Source organism: Mirounga leonina, unplaced genomic scaffold, assembly GCF_011800145.1.
Source record: "Mirounga leonina isolate KUSES-001 unplaced genomic scaffold, KU_Mleo_1.0 Mir_128, whole genome shotgun sequence".
Classification (NCBI taxonomy): Eukaryota; Metazoa; Chordata; class Mammalia; order Carnivora; family Phocidae; genus Mirounga; species Mirounga leonina.
This window is the reverse complement of record NW_023270320.1, coordinates 13,737,210-13,759,184: the sequence shown is the minus strand read 5'-3', so window position 1 is coordinate 13,759,184 and position 21,975 is coordinate 13,737,210. Positions and strand designations below refer to the sequence as shown.

Below are 21,975 nucleotides of genomic sequence, written 5' to 3'. Positions count from 1 at the left end.
CAATCGCTTGTAGAGATCATCGCTGGCCCCAGGCGGTTGTGTCGATCTCCGCTCCAATTGGAGACAGGGTCCACACCATGGCGGAGAAGGCTCAAAAGAGGTGAGTCCGCTGTTTGAGAAAAGCCTATTTCTACACTCCGCAGGAGTGGAAAATCTGCTGTTGGGCGCCAGTGGTAGGGACTAAGATGGTGTCTCATCCCCGGTGCTCGGCGGGGCTGGTTCTTAAAGCCCGGACCTGGCGGCCCTGAGGGAGAGGGCAACGAAGTGGATCTGAGGGAGGATCGGGAAGGGATGTGGAATCGGTGCCAGGAAGGTTTTTGTTCTTAGATCCCGCCGCCCTCCTCCGCAACGCGCCGGCGCAGAAAGTGTCTCCGGCGGCGTTGCGCGGGGAGCTTGGCGTCGCCCACTGCCCCGGGACGCGGAGGGACACCCCCGCCCCCCTAAATGCTGCTGCGTTTGGTGCTGCTGGCCACTGTCGGCGGCTTGTACAGTATCCTCCGCCGGGCGTTCCGAGACGGCCGCGAAGTGCTGGCCACACCCCAGTCCCCTCCTGCCCATGGTGGGCGGTGTGCGTTTGGGCAAACGCGTCACTGTCGCTCGTCTAAAGGGGCCTGCGCCCGGACCAGAACTGTGTGCGACGGTCCGCTCGGCGTGGATAAGCCCCTTTGCACGCATGTGAGGACAGCGATGGTGGCGGCTTGTCCAGCAGTCTTCACTGCTGGAAACTGGTGGTGGAAAGGAACGGCTTGGGTGGGAGAGGTGCTTATGTTAACCGTTTCCGAAAGCAGCAGCGTTGAGCACCCTCTACTGACTCTTCTTTGAACAGGAAGACCGACAAACCTTGGTTCTGTTGTAATTAAAATTTAGGGTTTTCTTCTATTGAGGCAGGTAACTGTAATCCTTTTTCATAAGCTGCAGAGGATCAGACCTACTATGAAAATTGTGTGCAGTATATAGTAGTGTACGGTGGAGATGATATTGTTGCCTTGTTATTTTAGTAGGTGCTCGGCTAAGCCTTTTCCTCCCAGCCGTCTGAGCCACCCCCCCGCCCCGCGGCCCCACGGAGATGTTTGGACCGCGTTTAGCTGGTCTAGTCGTGAATTTAATTATTTTATGCCTCAGGGAGAAGTAGGCTGATCGGGACACAAACTCTACCTGGGTCCTCTCCCTTAGGCATAAGACTGGACAGAGGGACACTTGGGAATCGCTCCTCTCCTCACTTGTCTAGGACAACTTAAATGTTAGATAATGCTCTTTTCCTAAAAAATCATAGTGAGAGGGAAGCTGAGGAAATTGAAACCCCAAATAAGGTCTAAAACAAGAGGTATTTTATAAAACCTAGCTTATTTGACCAGGGCCTAATAAAATTGCTTTATTTTAACACGCACACCCACTCTAAATGGAAACCATCAGAGGAATAGCATTTACAAATGGTGATGCGTTCAAGGACAGCATCATTCAGCTCTCACAGGAAAAATACCCAACATGTCAGGATGTTCCCAGGAAACTTTCAGCTAACAGAAAAGAAATGATTGGTGTTCGGATAATGATGCCCCAGGGACGAACTGCTTCAGGAAATTTCTAGTCTCTGGGCTTCAGTTTCCTCATCTATAAGATGAGAGGGTTGGGCCATTTCTGCTTTCTGTTCCGTGGTACTAAAGTTTTTCATGTACTGGGTAGAAAGATTGTATTTTTTCTGTGACTTCAGCAGAGTTAGACACATAACCCAGATGCATCATTTCTAGAATTTCACTAACTTGTGCCTTGTAGAAAGTCACTGTATATCAAAATGATGGAAACAGATGTAGCTGTGTCTGATCTCACAAATATTTCTTTTTTTTTTTTTTTTTTTTAGATTTTATTTATTTATTTGACAGAGACAGCGAAAGCAGGAACACAAGCAGGGGGAGTGGGAGAGGGAGAAGCAGGCTTCCTGCGGAGCCGGGAGCCCGATGCGGGACTCGATCCCGGGACTCCAGGATCATGACCTGAGCCGAAGGCAGTCGCTTAACCAACTGAGCCACCCAGGCGCCCCTCACAAATATTTCTTGAAGACAGACTCGGGGATTAATAGTTTTTGTTTGGTATATATTCTTTTTACTTAGAGCTTTAAAAATACTTGGTGGTAGGAAGGTTTGTTCACTGAAATTTGTAGGAGAAAAAAATTGTGTATGTCTCCTTTTTTTAGTTTTCCTTATCAGTAGGGAAGTTGGTGTGATTTAAGAAAAATATTTTTGGTGTTACTTTGCACTTGTATTAGGGAATATTTAGGGGGATTCTGGAATGTGAATGATGGAGGGACATGTTAAAGAGTTTGTACCCTGGTGGTGCCTGGGTGGCTCAGTCGTTAAGCATCTGCCTTGGGCTCAGGTCATGATCCCAGGGTCCTGGGATCAAGCTCCGCATCGGGCTCCCTGCTCCGCGGGAAGCCTGGTTCTCCCTCTCCCACTCCCCCTGCTTGTGTTCCCTCTCTGGCTGTGTCTCTCTCTGTCAAATAAATAAATAAAATCTTAAAAAAAAAAAAAGAGTTTGTACCCTGCTGACTCTCAGAGCTTTATTTCTGGTCTAGAACTCCCATGAGCTCTGTGTTTTCACTTTCTTACTGGGTCTTTCTCTTGAATTTTCTGTGGACCGTCAACCTAGGTTAATCTAAAATTTAACAAAATAACCATTTTTTTTCATTTCCTTACTTTTCTATGTACTGATGATTTTCAAATCTTCTAGCAGATATACCAAATATCTAGTAATCATCACATAATCTGTCTTCTTTTTTTCTTGGAGATCTTCCCCTTGAAACCCTCTATCATCTTTGCTCTCTGCGGCTGATACATGGCTGTTGCCCTGATAATTTCCCTCTGTCCTCACACACTGGGGCCTCTGTTTCTAGAATCTATCTTGTCTGTTGGCTTTCTTTTATTTAGCTTAGTACATCTTTCAGCATCTTCCTAATAAAGAGTACTTAAGAGGTAATTTTTTTTTTTAAGTTCTTGGAAGTATGAAAATGTCTTTATTCTCCTTCCAATACTTGATTGCTAGTTTGGCTGGATAGGTAGCTCTAGTTTGAACATAGTTTTTGCTTAGCATTCTGTACGTATGGTGTTCTGGTCTTGTAGCCTCCAGTATTGCTGTTGAGGACTCTGATGCCATTCTGATGATTTTAATCCCTCTGGGTGACTTTGTTTTTGGTTTTGGTTTTGTTCTGAACACTATAAGGATCTTTAGCATGGCATTCAGAAATTTTAAGATGATGTTACTTGGCATGGGTCCTTTGCATTTGCATCCTTTTAGAGTTAAGATTAATACCCTTTAGTAGTGGGAAGTTTTCTTGTATTATTCTTTAATAGTTTTTACCACAAATTCTTTTCTCCTTTTGAGATTTTCTTTTTTAATTTTTTTTCTAATTTTTTTCCCTTAGAGAGAGAGAGAGAGCACAGTGGGAGGGGCAGAGGCAAAGAGAGAGAAGAGCAGACTCCCTGCTGAGCTGGAGCCCAATGCAATGCAGGGCTCTATCCCAGGACCCGTGAAATCATGACCTAAGCTGACCCAAGAGTTGGACACTCAACCGACGGCACCACCCAGGCGCCCCTTGAGATTTCTCTTATTTGGATTCTCTAATTTTCTCATTTTTTTCTGTCCTGTTTCTTTTCTTTTTTCCATTTTGTTCTACTTTCTGGAAGAGCTCTTTTTTTTAACCTCACTCCTAGTGATTTCAATTTTTGGTCGTTTTTAATCTCTAGGAGCTCTTTCTTAGACTTTGTTCCTTTTTCATAGACTTTTGTTTTATGCAGTAGTGTCTCTTATTTCTCTGAATTATAAGGGTTTTTTTTTTAAGTTTTCTTTTACTACCTGAATTGTCTGTTTTTCCTCAGACTATTTTTTCCTCTTTGTTTTGCTTTTTTCCTTTTTAGTTGGAGGCTTTCCTGATTTATCTGATAATCTCTGGCTCTCGGTCCATTATTAAGAATGAGAACTAAAGAACTGGAAAGGGAGTTGGTGGACTAAACTAAACAACACAGGGAAAGGAGAGCTGGTGGACTCACTGTTGCTCTATCATCATTACCTACCTCTGGGCCTGATGTCTCGAGTGCAGTGCCCACAGGGAGGAGCAAACTTTTTCTATAAAAAGGTAGTTTTATCTTGCTTTTTATTGTTAGGGAGTATATAGTATTCCAGTAAGTTGATGATTATATTTTATTTCATTACTCCTCCTCCCTAGTTTCATTATTCTAAATAACATGGCCAATTTGTGCATATATATTCCTCCTATTGAATTCTTGATGATAGAACTCCAGAATAGATTTCTAAGGTCAAACATAGTGACTGTGTTGATGATTGCTGATGCATATTGGTACAGTATTTTCCAAGAAGTGCCCTGATATTGTCAACAAAAGTGTCCCAGTGTCTTAAATTATAGGTGCATCATCATTTGATAGCCATCATAAATAGATAAGCAAAAACACCTCATTACCCTGAACAAACTAATACAAGAAATGGACCAGAATATGATCATACTGACTATTCCAAGTATTCATATTTATTTCATAACACAGCCTTTTATTTCTTATTTACATTGACTTGTATCATGTTTCTTCTAGTACAGTATCAAGCATCATGGATGTAATATGACACAGAACAGTTACAGACAATGGTCTGGAGATACTATAACCAATGCCATTGTGAATATGGCATAATAGGGTTATATTTGTGATAGCTGGTTATTTATTTGAAGATTGGAAGTAATGAAAAGTGATACTAATGAATAATAATTTTTTTTTTTATTTTATTTATTTGACAGAGACACAGCGAGAGAGGGAACACAGCAGGGGGAGTGGGAGAGGGAGAAGCAGGCTTCCCGCTGAGCAGGGACCCCGATGTGGGGCTCGATCCCAGGACCCTGGGACCATGACCTGAGCTGAAGGCAGATGCTTAACGACTGAGCCACCCAGGCACTCCATGAATAATAATTTTATCCTTGGTTAAAGAGGATTGTTGTTGAAGCAGTGGGAACAATGATTTAAAGAACAAAACATTGGTCTTGGGGCACCTGGGTGGCACAGTGGGTTAAGCATCGGACTTTTGGTTTTGGTTCAGGTCGTGATCCCAGGGTTGTGAGATCAAGCCCAACATCGGGCTCAAGGGCGGAGTCGGCTTGAGATTCTCTCTCCCTCTGTCCCTCCCACTGGTGCTCTCTCTCTCTCAAACAAATAAATCTTTAAAAAAAAAACTGGTCTTAAAGGGAAACTAAGAAGTCTAAAATTAATTAAATGATACTTAAGAGTTACAAGAAAGTATTTTTAGGTAAAATGAAGTGGGGGAGGGCATATAGGGATCCTGATTTGAGGGAGACTTTTTAAGGAAATAGGGATAAAGTTTCATCCTGATTATGGAAATGAATCCAGGACCCCCTTAGCACCTGGTATAAAGAAAATTTTATCACTCTCTTTTTTGTTTTATTTATTTATATATTGAATAGGCAGTGCATTTGTAGGATTCAAAATGCAAACAGTTAAAAAATGGGCATGTAGTGAAAAAGTTTCCGTCTACCATTGTGTCCCTGCTATCCAGTTCCTCTCTCTGAAGGTGATGTATATTATTAGTACCTTGTCTGTTCCTCTAGAGATAGTTTGGAAATATTCAAGCAAATACAAATATTCAGCAGTTACGCACTAGTGCAGCTGTATTGGTTTCATCATTTGTAAATGATGCTCAAAAGTCAGAGAAATTTAATGTGCTAATGACTTAAAATATTTTGTTAGAATGGCATGCATGTCCTATTTAAGTTTGCGTTACATATAATGAAAATTTGCATTCATCAAGGAGGACAAATACAAAAACATGAACCTGTCTCACAGTAAAACATTTGCAAAAAAAGAAAACCTGGCAATACAATTTTTTTTAACCAAAGAAATGTCCAAAAAAAGACATGAAAAACAAATAGAAAGTACCATTAACATTTTTATACTATCTACTATATGTTAAAAATAAGCAAGTAGGGCGCCTGGGTGGCTCAGTTGGTTAAGCGACTGACTGCCTTCGGCTCAGGTCATGATCCTGGAGTCCCTGGATCGAGTCCCGCATCGGGCTCCCTGCTCGGCAGGGAGTTTGCTTCTCCCTCTGACCCTCCCCCCTCTCATGTGCTCTCTCTCATTCTCTCTCTCTCAAATAAATAAATAAAATCTTTAAAAAAAATAAAACAAACAAAAAAGTATTTTCATACATGAATATTTGTAGAACTTAAAAAAATAATATTGATACGAATGAATCATTACACTCTACATTTATGGTTCTTACTGGTTGAAAACATATTTGCTAAAATAAGAAAGCAAGTCTTTACAAAATTAATAGACCAAAGCATGAACATTTTGGTCAAGAAAGTTTCAACTGTTTTACATACCAGGTTTTAATAATTTATTTAAAATGCATCATTCATTTCTTAGAAAGATAGTTTGATAGGTTTTGTTTATCTTACAGACCCAGAACATATTAAGGATATTAAACATCATACTGAAAGTCTTAGCCAGGGCAATAAGACAAGAAAAAGAAATAATATGCATACAGATTGGAAAAGAAGAAATAAAACTGTCCCTATTCACAGACTTCAGAATTCTTTATGTGAGAAATCCCAGAGAATCTATGTGAACTGAGTGGGTTTAGCAAGATTTTAAGAAACAAAGTCAATATGCAAAATTATTCTATTTCTTCCTTTTTTTTTTTTTTTTAAGTAGGCTCCACACTCAGCATGGAGCCCAATGGGGGTTTGAACTCACGATCCTGAAATCAAGAGCTGAGACAGGAGTCCAACGCTTAACTGACTGAGCCACTCAGGCAACCCCCCAAATTATTGTATTTCTATATACTTGCAGTGAACAACTAGAAATCAAAATTTTGAAAAATCCAAGTAGGATTATAAAGTCAAAATTGCTAAAATGGTATTGCTGCTATTTTATAGAAGCTGAGTACATATTTAACACCATCAATAATATCATTACTACTAAGGAAAATTCTTTACTTAATAAGAACAAGTTACCAAATGATTATCAGTTTATGGGGGAAATTGTTTGGTATAGTTCTGCATGTCAGCTCATGGCCCAGCTAAGGTAGCATTTAGCTCGATTCAGCTGTGTCAAACAGGACGTTACAGAATATCAAAAAGCATCAGTAAATTATTTGGAAGTTAGTAATTTTGGGACAGTTTGCACTCCAACTTAATTCACTTGATAAGCAGTTTTATAACATATATAGTTAGAGAATAAATAGGAATCTTTGTAAATTTTGTATCTCTACATTGATTTCTATATTAGTATTACCTTGCTGGTTGTTAAATATTTTGAATGTACATTCTTTTTTTCCTTTTCACAAAAATAACAGTGTGTTATATACCATCCATTTTCTGGTTTTGACTCTTTTTTACTTAATATAACTTGGAAATTGTTCCAGATCTTTACATAAAGGATTATTCTTTCTTTTTTATGACTGTGTATTAGACTGTGTTGTACCATAGTTTATTAACCAGTCCCTTACTATTGGATAGTTAGGTTGTATTCAGCTTTATCCTATTTGGAGACAATGCTGGTGTTAAAAGAATCCGAAGCCTCTTATCAAGCATTTTATTTCTATTATTTTTTAAAAGATTGATTTATTGGGTTTACTGGGTGGTTCCGTTGGTTAAGCGGCTGCCTTCAGCTCAGGTCATGATCCCAGGGTACTGCTCAGCGGAGAGCCTGCTTCTTCCTCTCCCTCTGCCTGCCGCTCTGCCTGCTTGTGGTCTCTCTCTATCTCTCTGTCAGATAAATAAACAAAATCCTTTAAAAAAATTTTTATTTATTTATTTTAGAGAGAGAGAGTACGCGCAGGGGATTGGGACAGATGGAGAGAGAATTTCAAGCAGACTCCCCACTGAGCACAGAGCCTGACACGGGGCTCAATCCCGTGACCCTGAGATCATGGCCTGAGCAGAAACCAAGAGTCAGTCGGTTAAGCCACTGACTCACCGAGGCACTCCCTCAAGCATTTTAATAAGGTATCGTTATTGATTTTAGCCTGATGGATAGTATGCCTCCTGAGAATTTTATAATATATTAAATACCTTATTCTCTTACAGTTTTTTAATCCATTTTTTAAACCATTTTCTCACTGCAGTGTCAAGTTAGCTTCTGTAACAATATTTTTAAAACGTACCCATAGTGAATATTACCTTTTCCTTTCTACAGTGTGAAGATTGCTCCTGGAGCAGTTGTGTGTGTAGAAAGTGAAATCCGGGGTGATGTAACCATAGGTAAGAAAACAGTTTATTAGTGTTGTTTCTCAAAAATTGATGTAATTTAATTTATTTCAGTGCTTTACAGTTAATTAGGTTTTATATATTTATGTTTCACTGATGTCCTAATTTTATTGACCAAATAATTTGTTTTTCCTATAAGTGTTTTTTGTTGTTTTTTTTTTTTTAAGTTTTATTTATTTATTTGACAGAGACAGCGAGAGAGGGAACACAAGCAGGGGGAGTGGGAGAGGGAGAAGCAGGCTTCCCACCGAGCAGGGAGCCCGATGCGGGTCTCGATCCCAGGACCCCGAGATTGTGACCTGGTCTGAAGGCAGACGCTTAACGACTGAGCCCCCCAGGCGCCCCTGATGGACACTTTTTTAAGATTTTATTTTTAAGTAATCTCTACACCCAACACGCGGCTCAAACTCAAAACCCTGAGATGGAGTCGCATGCTCCACCCACTGAGCCAGCCAGGCCCCTTGATGGACTCTGTATTGAAACTTCTATCTGATAAAATAATGAGGCAATATAATAAAGTCATTCGTTTGTTTGAGAAGCATCAGGTGTGTACCTACTGTGTGCCGGCACGATGCTGGCTCTAGGGACACAGCAGTGAACACAGCAGACAAAGGTACTGCCTTCATGGGGCTTATGTACTCCTGTTAACAATGTGGACCGTGGACTCGGAGAGACCTAGGTTAGCATCCTTGCTCTTTCCCTGCTAATGATACTCTTTACCTTGATTATACTACTTAACCTCAACAACCTTCATTTTCCGCATCCATGGGTAATTGTGTGTATTAGAATTAGGTTCAGCTGCATAGAGTGGTGGCTTAAACGATGCAAAGGTTTATTCTTTTATATAAATAAGTATAGAGGTAGGCAATTCAGGGCTAGTTAGTTGATTGTCCAGGACCTCCAGCCTTGTAGGCCAGAATGAGATAGCTAAAGCACCAAGAGCGATCTTGGATAAGAAAGGGAAGAAGTGGAGACAAAGGGTGTACCTCCTAGTTGAGTCAGCTTCCTTTAAATGGTCTTCCTGAAAGTTCCACACAATCTCTCTTTGTATGTGTGATGCCTTGGATTTAGTGTCATGGACACATCTAACTGCCGGGAAGGCTGGGAGATCATAGTCTGAACTGGGCGCTTGGCTTCCCTTAGCCCAATAGGGTTCTGTTACCAGGGGGTTTTTTTGTTTGTTTTTGCTTAACTTAGCAGAATAAAGTCTTTTTCTCTAATGCTATGGATAGGGAGATTTGAACGATTAATAAGCTCTATTTTCTGGGTTAAGTAGTAATAAACTTAAGTGTAGTTGAATTAATGGATTTTTCAGAGGATGTTACGCATAACTTTCCGTCCCCTAGTTGGTTATACTCCTACCAAATTATTCCATTCTGAAATATTTCGGAAGGAAGGTAATTTTTTCCTTCTCTATGTTTCAGTGGTGTAGTAGAACTTTAAACCTGATCTTCTGTTCTCCTAGAAAATCAGGTATTTGGTTTATCAGAGAAACTAGTCTGAAGCTTTGAAGTATTGTCCTTAAGTAGAAACTATGACTTGAGGCTCTGCTGGAGCCTTGACCCCTTTCATTAGAGGCTGCTAGGAAACAGACCTTAGGAAAAATAACAGCTCTCTTGTTAATTACAGTGTGGGTAAACAAGGTTTCATAGTATCAAGCCTGTTTGTAATTAGGCTGCCTTGATTCCTGGGCCATGCATTATTTCCTTAAATCTTGCTTTGAAAGCTGAAAAACATTTCAGAAAGTTACTTCTAAGCAAGTTCTGTAGTCCCATTATAGAGTGAAAGTCAGTCTCCTTGTCTTAGGACAGGGTTTGGTTGGGACATTGCAGTAGGAAGGCAGAACTCCACACAGTGGTAAAACTTTGAGATGGAAGCCCTTTGTCCCACTTATTCTGTCTTTCTCTCCATTAGAGTTTTTAATACAGATCAAAAGCTTCCCTTTACCGTGGAAATCTTTTTCAATAAGGCAGAACGGTGGCTTTGACTTGAAATTCATCAAATATAAAGCAGTTCTTACAGGTACTTCAGCTTACAGGTAAAAAGAATTGTTTTAATTTTCAAAGGAAAAAGCTTATGGCTTTTTGAACTATTTATTGACATATGAAAATGGCACAAGGATTGCTTTCTGTGGCAAAGATAGACAGGAAAAATGTCCTTTACCAAATGAGGGGAATGGAAATTTGATGTGAGGAATGCCTTTCTGGCTGTGTTGCACCAGGCCCAGCCAACCATTTAGAAAAATAATTCATCAGCTGGTAAGGCAACTCCAACTCTAGACACATTTATCCAAACAAGGAGATAAGCCAAATAGGGTTTCAGCACATTTGGTAAGAAAATATACAAACTACCCTGCCAGCGAGAGCTCCAAGAAAGTTCACAACAACCTTTAAAAAAAATCTTTCCATGGTGACAGATTTTTATTTTTAAAGCATTTTAACCTCAGTACCCTTAAACTTGCTTTGAAATCAGACCCATTCTAGGTAAAAGTGTTTCTCGCATGTAGAAGAGTGTGGAGCAGTCTTTGCCCACATTTTAGTCCACTGCGGCTGCCCGGGACTTGGAATAGCACTTGGACTCCTGGGCTCTCTGGTGCCAACCTCCAGCACAAAACTGTGCAGAGACGAAGCCCACACTGTGGACCGCACACCTGCATCGGAACATCCCTTTAGCAAGCTCTCCAAACCAAAATCTTAGCACTCATATGCTGAAGTACATGTGTACTAACCTCTCTAGTCTCTGCTCCAAAAGACCTGACAGTTTATGATCACCCATGACTTTTGTTGTTACTTCACAATTCAAAGTTGATTCTCTCACCTTTTAAGTTCTTTCCGCCCGGAAACACGAGGACTTGTAGTTTGGCAGTGCTGCCAGCAGGGGGAGGTGCTGTCTTAAGTGCAGGTCTCACCTAGGCTGGTGATCCTGCTTTTTATCTCTGGGCCCTCAGATTTCTAACCAGGAGTTTTCCAGTTTATCTTCTAGCTAGCTTATTAGTAATGATAAAAATGATAATAACAACAATAAAATGCCTGGTTAAAATAGCTCAGGCATTATATTTAAAAATTGTGTAAGACATGGGGACTTGAGTTCATTTTTTTTCATTTGTGTTTATATAATTAATATGTATTATATCATTTTGAAAAATGGAAATATCAGTTGTTTTCAAAGCTACACTTTAGAGAAACTTTTAAAGAAAGACAGGTTTCAGTGATAACCTTTTCATACTAGTCCATTCTTAGGTAGCTTCTTGCAAGTCTGCTTGTTGTCAAAAGCTACCGCTTGAGGACCAGCAGAATATCTAGTGCCCCTGGCTTCTTATCTAGCAGTAGCAGCAGATCTGCTTTCTATCACAGCATGATGATCTCTTCCCCGTCTAAGATTCTAATGCTAGCATGGAAAATACTTTTTAAATTTCTTTTACTATTTTACAGTAATATGTAAATTTCTCCCCTCTGGTTAAAAGGAGTTATCACCCTAATAACCTGAGTAGAGGAGTAAAGTGGACTCTTTTTTTCTGTTTCTCAGATCAGAAGGAGTTTTTTGCTTATTATGATAGTTACACAAATAGCTTTTGGTGTCAGATAGTGATGAACCTCCCATTTTTAACAGCTGTGGGCCAGACCCTGTAATCTCCCTTTGAGACGTTATTTCATATAATCCACACTTCAACACAATGAAGTAGGTTGCTCTAGGTCTCATCTTTTTATAGATGAGAGAACAGGCATTTGAGAGATGAAGCATTTAGCCTTTACGTGGTAGAGGCCGGAGTCCGGGCTTTCTAGACAAGGGGTGGGGTGCTGGCAGGGCTATAATTACAGAGAACCTAAAATTGAATGATTTGTCCCTTTTATCATAGAACATTTATTTTCAAGATTTTATTTGAGAGAGCGCGCGTGCAGAGCAAGAGTGAGCACGAGCCGGGGGAGGGGCAGAGGGAGAGGACCAAGCAGGCTCACAGTGGAGCAGAGAGCCCAATGCGGGACTCCATCCCAGAACCCTGGGTTCATGACCTGAGCCAAAGGCACACGCTTAACCGACTGAGCCACCCAGGTGCTCTGTCATAGAACATTTTAAAGTAAAATGCAAATCTGGTATCGTGCAAACGACACTTAAATTGGTTCACATAGCTGGAAGACCTATAAGAAATTTCTCATTTCAGAGGCATCCAGTGTTTGTTTCAGCATTATTTAGCACCTCTCCCCCAAAAGTGATAACATCTAAATGCCCATTATTAAGGGCTTGGTTACATAAATTATGGTATGTTAATATGATATGAAATACTATTCAGCCATTGAAAAGAATAGCTAACTAAATGTACTTCTATGGAAAAATCACCATGACTTTTCAGGTGAATAAAGCAGATTGCAGAATAATAAGTACTATTCCTTGATTAAAAAAAAAACAAAAACAACTATGTGCCTATAATCCATATTTTTCCACCTTCAAATTCTATTCTTTAACTTTGAGATGAATATATTTTATATACAGTGACATTTACAGGTCTTAAGTATACAGTAGAACTTAAGTCTGGAATAATATATCCCAAACTAGTTACCTCTAGGGAATAGGATTAGCATAAAGAGAGGATCTTTCACTTTTTGCTTTGTTTGGATTTTTATAATGGGCACATAATACTTTTATAAATGTGAGTATTTTTTTAACAAAGAAAAAAAAGTTATACATGTTCACTTGAGAACCTTCCCAGAGATCCGAGAGATCCCATCTTCTATTCTGAATAGAAGTTGCCAGAGAAATTTTAATTTGGCAGCTGAGGATTTGGGGAGCCAGAGGTGACAGAAATAACAAAGCCTCTCTCATGTTGTTTCTTTATCAGACCGTGCGGTCCTTTGACTGTGCATCCTGTCTTGGGCCCCACCCTCCTTATCAGTCCCCAGCTCTTCATTGTTAGGGGAAAAATAAAGCTGCATGGAGGTTCCTTCCAATTCTCTAGGCACCAGGAACACCTCCTTATTTATTTTAATACATTTGTGTATGAGTATGTTAAGTATTTCCGGTTTTCAAGCTAAACAAAACAAAGAAGATCGGCGAGCTCAAAAGGGCAAAAGTAGCCTGTATTCCTTTATGTTTCCCTGTGACGTATAGCACTAATCTTGCCTGTCACAAGCAGGTAATGATTGTTGAGTAAGTTAATTTACACGAATACTGAATGACATGGACAGTGGCATCTTCCTGACTGCCTCCCCACCTTCTGGCAACACTTTTGCCCACCCTCTCTTACTTTCAGAGTGGTTACATCACGTCATCTTATTTACCAATAAAAATAGCCTTGGCCTTGGGGGTGGGTGGGGCTGGTGCTGCAGGGAGGGGTGCATTTTCTCTTGGTGGTTTCATTATCACCAAAATGCTAGCTAGGCCTTCCAGGAAATTAGGAACCAGGGGAAGGAATGTGTTAGCGCTCCAGAATCGGGTCCCTGTTTGAGCCGTGTACTGCCTCCTTCACCCTGATGGTGAAATGGATGTGCTAAGACCCCTTCCTGCTCCCTTCAGTTTGAGATGGGAGACATTGCCTCAGTCGGCCTGTTTCAGAGCCTTAGGACTCCAGTAACCAACCACCTTTGTCTCCTTCCACTGCCTCCCTGTAACCTTTTTCTGGTTAAAATCGTATCTTAGGTCAGACACAACAGAAGCTCCGCCTCCTTCCAGTGGTTAGGCTTGTTGTAGGGATGGTGACAAAGTAACAAAGGCAAGGTTAGTTTACATATTTCCTGTCTCCCTTTCCACCCATATTTCCTCTTAGCCACTTAATACAAAGACTAACTCTGTAGTTCACTAGCATAAGAAAGCGTTATGTGGTTCACCAGCATGAGAAAGCACCAGCGTTGTAAGCAAAGAGAGCCTCACTTTTATGAGGGAAAGCAAAGCATGGAAGGGAATTAATTTTTATTGCCAACAATGTGCCAGAATACCGTGTCTACAAACATAATCTCATCTAATCCTTACAACGACTCTGCGAGACTGGTATTCTCACCACCCCCATTTCACCGCTGAGATAACAGAGGCTTCCAAATAGCGGGTGAGCCAGGGCTGTCTGGCCCCAGAGCCTGGGCTGTCTCCACTCACCTTGGCTTGAGATTTGGCACGAACTAGTATTGATAATAGCTGAGGAGATAGCGTTTGTAAAGTGCCTAGTGTGGGGCTTGCCTGCTTTAGAAAATGTGCCTCCCAATGGCCTCGACCCCCCTCGATCGTCTTCTCCCCTCCTGTCGGACGCGTAGCCTCCACCAATAATTCCGTTTCATCATATTTTTAACAGGACCTAGGACGGTGATCCACCCCAAAGCGAGGATTATTGCTGAAGCCGGGCCGATAGTGATTGGTGAAGGTAACCTCATAGAAGAACAGGCGCTTATCATAAATGCGTGAGTACAACTCTTAGAGATACTCTGAACTAAGGACCACAGGTTATGTTTTTGTTAATTTCAGCTATCCATAGGAACCTTTTACGACAGACATCTGGAAAGCCCACTATTTTAGAACTAGAGAAACATTAAGGATTTTTTTCAACACAAGTAATTAGTAAATGAAACGAGACCAGATGGGTGAAGAGACTTGTCCAAGGTGAGAGAACTCGTCGGTGGCTGGCTAGAATCCCTCTGGGTCTGATAACCTTCCCCTTACGTGTCACTCTCTCTTTTGTGCCTTAAGCAGACATTTCCTGATTCCAGCGACTAAGTACTGTGCTGACCACCCCGAAGAGAGTCTTTTGATTGGATTTCTCAGTTCTGGCTGAAATGTTATTACTCATGCCCAGACACATGAATTTAACTCTGATGTATATTTTCATATGCTTTGTGGGGATAGCACCCAGAATTATATTTGAAAATTTGGGGGGGTTCTAGAGGCAATTTTTAACTTTGAAGATTAAAGAAATAATAAAATATTAAACATGTATATGGTCTTAGTGAACTAGACTGTAATACCAATGAAATTTTCATAAGCATTTGTAAAGCTTTCTAGATAAAATTTTGGCAGGAAATTCAAGCTTATACCTAATTTATAGCAACAATGTATGGAATTTGTAAGAAAGACCTTGGGAAAATATTTAACTGTGATAAAGAGGTTGATTTGTCTTAACGCTTACTTAGAATTTGGGAGTTTCTTACTATATTAAACAGTTTCTTTTTAAAATCTATTTTGGCACCTTTAGTGTAAGTCAGTTGACAACAGCTATATTCTGTAGTAACTCAACTGTCAGAGATAAAGCTCCATTTAAAAAATGGCTTCCTCTTAGACCACAAACATTTTATGTTCCAAATATTTCAAACTACCTAACAGCATAAAATAATTATTTGATGTGAATATCTGTTTGCATTTCACAATCTCGAATGATTATTAAGAATGGAAAATTTTCAAGCCAGGCCTGATTTTGATTCTAATTTAACAAGCTAAAAAACGATAGCCAGCAACATTTTTACCTTGTCCTGGAAAAGGCCCTCTGGCCTTTGAGCTTTAATAATAAGCAAAGGAAAGCTGATCTATGACTTCTTTAGGCATCTGCCTTGGGCTTCTTTGCATTTCAATAGTTCTTTTTCAACTCAGAATCAATTCTTCAGCACAGAGGATAAATAATTCACTTGGATTAAGAAAGTACTTTTGTAGTTACATATTTTAAGCTTGATGAAAGTAAAATTGAAAGAATGAACCCGAATTCTAAAACAAGAGAATTGCTTATTGCATTATTGACTTTGATAATTTGTCTCTTCTTTTTATAGTCACCCTGATAATATCACCCCTGATGCTGAAGATCCAGAACCGAAACCTATGATCATTGGCACCAATAATGTGTTTGAAGTTGGCTGTTGTATCCTTTACAATAATTTAAGTAAACTCTTCTTCCCAGCTGTCTTTAGTATTCAGATCTATTCCATAGAAATGGTCATGTTCTAGCTATCAAATATATCAAATATATTATAAGCATGCGTTCACGCACACACATACATATCTTTAGGTACCATCTTGCTCCTGTTGCATAACTTGTTGACAGGTAGCAATGACTGAGTGGCAGTAGACATAGAAACAGGAATCCTGGCTTCCATCCTGATTTAGGAACCACAGCTCTGTCCATTTGGTTCCTGTATAGTTTAGGTTAACAGAATGTTGTCTGATGCAAAGAAATGGTGGATAGGGATGGAAATACTTCATTCTTTGTTTTTTTTCCCCTGGAGTGCTACCATTTCTTGTGCTTGATTTTTGTACTCTAAAAAGATAGTAAAATGCTTTCATGGTGTCAGCAAAACATTATTTTTTGATAGGAAAACTTGCACGAAAAAAATCTAAATGTTTAACAATAGCAAAATATTTAAATAAATTAAGCTATATGCACAAAATGGACTATTAAGGCCATTAAGCAGTCATTTTAAACTATGTTTTTAAAGATTTTAATGTTATGGAATAATGCTTGCTTGCAAAGTTAATTGAACCAAATAAAGTGAGCTGTGAAAGTTTATACAGTTTGATTTTATACAATTTGATTCCCAGTTATATAAAAGGAATTATATGTATTTATATAAAGATATATCAGACTGTTAACAGTGTTAGCTTTAAGTGATTTGGTGATAAGTAACTTTAATTTTTTTTTTTTTTAAAGATTTTATTTATTTATTTGAGAGAGAGAGAATGAGAGACAGAGAGCATCAGAGGGAGGAGGGTCAAAGGGAGAGGCAGACTCCCTGCTGAGCAGGGAGCCCGATGCGGGACTCAATCCCGGGACTCCAGGATCATGACCTGAGCCGAAGGCAGTCGCTTAACCAACTGAGCCACCCAGGTGCCCCAGTAACTTTAATTTTCTTAAGACAATCATGAAAATATGTTACTCATAGAATTGGGGTAAAAGATGCTCATTTCTTTAAAAACTGTAGAAGGCATTTATGTCTGCTTACAGATACTTATATTTAAAGATGAAAACTTTACTTTCAGGCTGCCCTGAGCAAGCCATTCTGGCCAGACTGGAGCTGCGTGGCCCTTCCCATGCCTTTGTCCTCTGCCCCAAGCAGGATAAGGATATAGTGAATTAGGGACACCTGGGTGGCTCAGTGGGTTAAGCATCTGCCTTCAGCTCAGGTCATGATCCCAGGGTCCTGGGATTGAGTCCTGCATCAGTCCTTGCCCAGCGGGGGCTTGCCTCTCCCCCTGCCTGCCGCTCCCCCTGCTTGTGCTCATTTTCTCTCTCTGACAAATAAATAAACTTTTTAAAAAAAAAGGATATAGTGAATTAGTGGAGGGAAAAAAAGATGAACACATTTACAATATTTACTTAACTCTGGCTTACAGATTCCCAAGCCATGAAAATGGGAGATAATAATGTTATTGAATCAAAAGGTAAGCTATGTTTGGAAATTTTATTGTGAAAAATGATTACCTCCTTTACCTCCTTTGTCTTTATTGTGTCCTAGAGAACAACCTAAGTAGAAACTATGGCAAAGTGGAAGGAAGGTATGGTTGAAAGTGGACTAAAATAGTTATGAGACTAACTCTTTGCCTATGTTTAATACATTGAATTAAAAATTCAGCCGTTGGTCTGCCTGGGTAGCTCAGTTGGTTAAGCATCCAACTCTTGATTTTGATCTCAGGGTTGTGAAATTGAGCCTCATGTCAGGCTGGGCGTGGAGCCTGCTTAAGATTCTCTTTCTCTTTCTCCCTCTGCCCCTCCCTCCCTCTCTTAAAAAAAAAAAAATTCAGCTGTGTACATTTAAATCAGGATTGAATTAAACCATAATGTTCAGATGAAAGATTTGAAAAAGATTTCTGCTAAATACTAATGTCAATGATAATTTAGTTGATTAATATAATTGCAGAATTAAAGGAAAAAAATAATTTTCTGTAGCAGTTTGCTTTAATTGCAGGACTCCTTTACCCTAGCCAGTCAGGAACAAATGGAAGCTACTTATAAATGGAGCTAGGCAGGAGGTCTTGTAAAGTCACCACCGCTATTGGAAAGCAGCTCCAAGAGCATGTCCCACTACAGCCCAGAAAGAACCTGAACAATGAGACATCTTTAGAATAATGATTTATCTTTGATGGTCCTGATTGGTGTGAAAGAAAATGTTTCTTTTTTTTTAATTAATAAAAGTAGACTTTTTGTTAATCTACTTAATGGTTTTTATTTTAATTTGGATTACCAATTATTATCATTGTTATTTTCTATTTATTATATACTTACTATGTGTCAAACCTTTGCTCAGCACTTTACGTTTAATATCTCACTTATTCCTTACAACAAACTGTAAGTAGGTCAGTCTTTCCATCTTATAGATAAACTTGCTCAAAGAATTTACAGTGACTTGCCCAAGGTCACACAACTAGTGAGCAAAGCTCTGTTTTAATCCATTTAGTACTAGTCAGGCGCCTGCCTGCTTTACAAACTCTGAACTGAAATATTTCCTTAATTTTCTTAAGGCTAGTTTGCAATTTAATACTTCAGTCATTTTAGAAAAATATTAACGTTCCACTCATTTGTCTTAAATTGCAGTTCTTTCTATGTTTTTACTGCAGCATATGTGGGCAGAAATGTAATATTGACAAGTGGTTGCATCATTGGGGCTTGCTGCAACCTGAATACGTTCGAAGTCATCCCTGAGAATACAGTGATCTATGGTGCAGATTGCCTTCGTCGGGTGCAGACTGAGCGACCACAGGTACTAGACCCTGTCTTTAAAAAGAGTTCTTTCTAAAAGAAACAAAGACTTAAATACAGAGAACAAACTGGTGGTTGCCATGGGGAAGGTGGGTGGAGGGGATGTATGAAATAGATAAAGAGGATTAAGAGCTACAAACTTCCAGTTATTATAAAATAAATAAGTCACAGAGATGAAAAGTACAGCGCAGGGAATGTAGTCAGTAATATTGTAATAATAATGTTGCATGGTTGCTGATGGTGACTACATTTATCCTGGTGAGCACGGGGAGTAATGTTTAGAATTCTTGAGCCACTATGTTGTACACTTGAAACTAATATAACACTGTATGTTAATTATATTTCCAAAAAAAAAGTTCTTTCTAGGGCTGCTGATTTTCCCCAAAATACCGCATAATTGTTTTAATGGGGCAGCAGTCTGCTATTTAAAAAGCAAATGATTAAAATAAAACATCAAAGAAACATTCCTAAAGCTAGAATTTATTTGCAATGAAATCATTCAGTCTTTTTTTTTTTTTTAAAGATTTTATTTATTTATTTAACAGAGCGAGAGAGAGGCAGTGAGAGAGGGAACACAAACAGGGGGAGTGGGAGAAAGAGAAGCAGGCTTCCCGTCAAGCAGGGAGCCCGATGCGGGGCTTGATCCCAGGACCCTGGAACCATGACCTGAGCCGAAGGCAGAAGCTTAACCAACTGAGCCACCCAGGCGCCCCAAATTATTCAGTCTTTTAAGTTATTATCAAAAATACATACAAAGATGACAATGACAAATTGATAGAAAAAAGAAAATCCAGAGATGTTATTCCTGGTCTTAAGTGTTTTCACTGAAGATGCATCACCAAACTTTATAAACTGTTGATTCACTCTTAAAATCCTCCAGGGTAAGGAATGACCCTACCAAATTTATATTGGACAGCCAACTTGGATCCATCTATTAGTTTGCCAACATAGACGACTTGAAAGTAAACACAGTTTTGTGAATATGCAAATGTGTTTGGATATTTTCCTGGCTTATGAGAAATTATCTTTTCTTCCTCCTAAGAACCAAGAATAATGAAGAACATGTATTTAGACTTTCATTTAGGAGATAAATAGGGCATTTGGGGCTTTCTTTGGACAGAAGACATTCTGATTGAGGTTTTGAGCCTCATTGCTTGGCCCACAATATAGTGCTTCGGTTACCCAGCCTCTTTCCCCTCCCCCAGAAGAAAATATTTGTCAAGACATTTATCACTTTGCATCTGATTCTTAGCCATACTTTATCAGAAATTAAAACTCCAGTTCTCTTTGGGGTATTCTGTTTCTCTAACATTTGGCTTTTATTACTGTTATAAGTAAGTATGACTTCCATAGACTAAAAAGGCAATAAGAACAAATCAGTTTTTCTTTTCACTGTCATTCTGCATAACAGCAAAACTGATTGAAGAGGGAGAAACGAATTGGGTTGAGGGAGATTAGAATTAAGTAAGAAAGAATATCTGAAGTTTAACACCTACTGTTTTCCACATTTCAGTGATCACAGTGATCACGTAGAGGTCCTTATTAAAAGAAGGATTCCCCAGACTTATTGAATCACAATGTCTAGGGCAAGGGTCTAAAACTCCGTGTTTGTCATGAATGCCCCTTGTGAGTTTCACAGTGAGGGAAGTCTGGGCAAAGCTGATGCGGGAAGAGTGAAGAGCCGATGAGGACTGCAGCTGCGTGCTGTGTAGGTCCTGTGGGAATCCGCGTGCTCCAGGTTTCTACTTAACGTTGTTGTCTGTGATTAGAACTGTTTAATTTTTTGGAGGCCAGGGTAAAGTCTACAAAAGCAGGGTTGAAAACTGAGTCGTGTATATTTTGTCTATGTAAAATCTTTTGGCTTTTCTTATTACCATACTTAACATACATTCATTGTAAATTAAACAAACAAACAAACAGGTAAGCAAAAATAAGCCAGTGAAAATCACCTATATTTCCCTGGCCTGGTGGTAATTATTTCTGCCTGCTACTCTTAACTTTGCCTTCTGCTTGTCAGTCCTTAATTATCTTATCTTTTTAGCCCCAGACACTACAGCTGGATTTCCTGATGAAAATCTTGCCAAACTACCACCACCTAAAGAAGACTATGAAAGGAAGCTCAACTCCAGTTAAGAACTAAGAACAATATATGACATCAAGATAATAGTTTGTCTTTGACCACTGTCTTTTGAAAGGGCCACAGTGTTCCTGCAGTCTTAGCAGTTCCCAGAATAATACATGCTGACTTTATTTTGTAAAATTGAGTCAGAGAGGAAGGTAATGGATTTTCACTGTAACTGTCCTCTATAATTTATATAAAATGCATTATTTTCCTGTATCCTTGCTCCTTTTCTGAGAATTTACAGGTTTGGTTTATTTTTCTTTTGTCATATAAAATGTTGGCCATGGAATTTAGTTGTATAAAAGATTCCCCGTGATAAGAAAGGACATATTGTTATGTATTTATATTCTAGCATATATTGTACTAAATAAAAATGCTAATGACAGGACTTTAGTGAACATACTTTAGTCGATTTTTCTACTTGTGTTAACTTTCCCAAAATAGATCTTTTCATTTTTATTGCATACTAGCTATATTAAAGCTAATGTGTTTATCTTCTCCTTTTGTGGCTTTGGAGCTGTTTAAAATTTCAGGTGAAATTTCAGCAGCTGTTGAATTAATTTGACTTAATTTTGTTTCCAAGAAAAAAATTGTATTTTCATTTTAGTAAAACAAATAATTAGGGAAAAATGTATTCAGTAGCATACGAAATCAGTAAGAATGATCTCTGATGAAAGTGACAAGTAAATGACCATTGAATGGTCCTGGGTTTCTGAAGGCAATAAAACTAAAAGAGATTTTGATATATTTATAAATGTTTGAAATGATTTTGGCATACTACATCATAGATCAACATGACTGTTGATGTTGTTATAATTTATCTAATTACATAATGGCAACATTAAGGATTTTGTTGTCTAAGTTTTAATAATTCAAGTGCATACATTTGATGGAACAGACTTCAAATTTTGAATCAAT

The 21,975-nt window shown here is 39.1% G+C and overlaps 1 protein-coding gene across 1 annotated transcript; it reads left to right on the top strand.

Annotated features, from left to right (window-relative positions):
* Positions 1 to 21,799, top strand: DCTN6 (dynactin subunit 6). The gene is made up of 7 exons (XM_035004103.1): positions 1 to 100; positions 8,211 to 8,275; positions 14,556 to 14,661; positions 16,015 to 16,103; positions 17,573 to 17,620; positions 18,794 to 18,936; positions 20,977 to 21,799. The coding sequence occupies exons 1-7, from the start codon at positions 78 to 80 to the stop codon at positions 21,073 to 21,075; spliced, it is 573 nt and encodes a 190-aa protein (XP_034859994.1). The 5' UTR covers positions 1 to 77; the 3' UTR covers positions 21,076 to 21,799.
* The last annotated feature ends 176 nt before the right edge of the window (positions 21,800 to 21,975 follow it).

Excerpts from the sequence above, each read along its gene's own strand:
- DCTN6 (XM_035004103.1), top strand. The coding sequence starts at position 78 with ATGGCGGAGAAGGCTCAAAAGAG. Across the intron at positions 8,276-14,555 it reads CCGGGGTGATGTAACCATAG|GACCTAGGACGGTGATCCAC; the intron begins GTAAGAAAACAG and ends TATTTTTAACAG. Across the intron at positions 14,662-16,014 it reads CAGGCGCTTATCATAAATGC|TCACCCTGATAATATCACCC; the intron begins GTGAGTACAACT and ends TTCTTTTTATAG.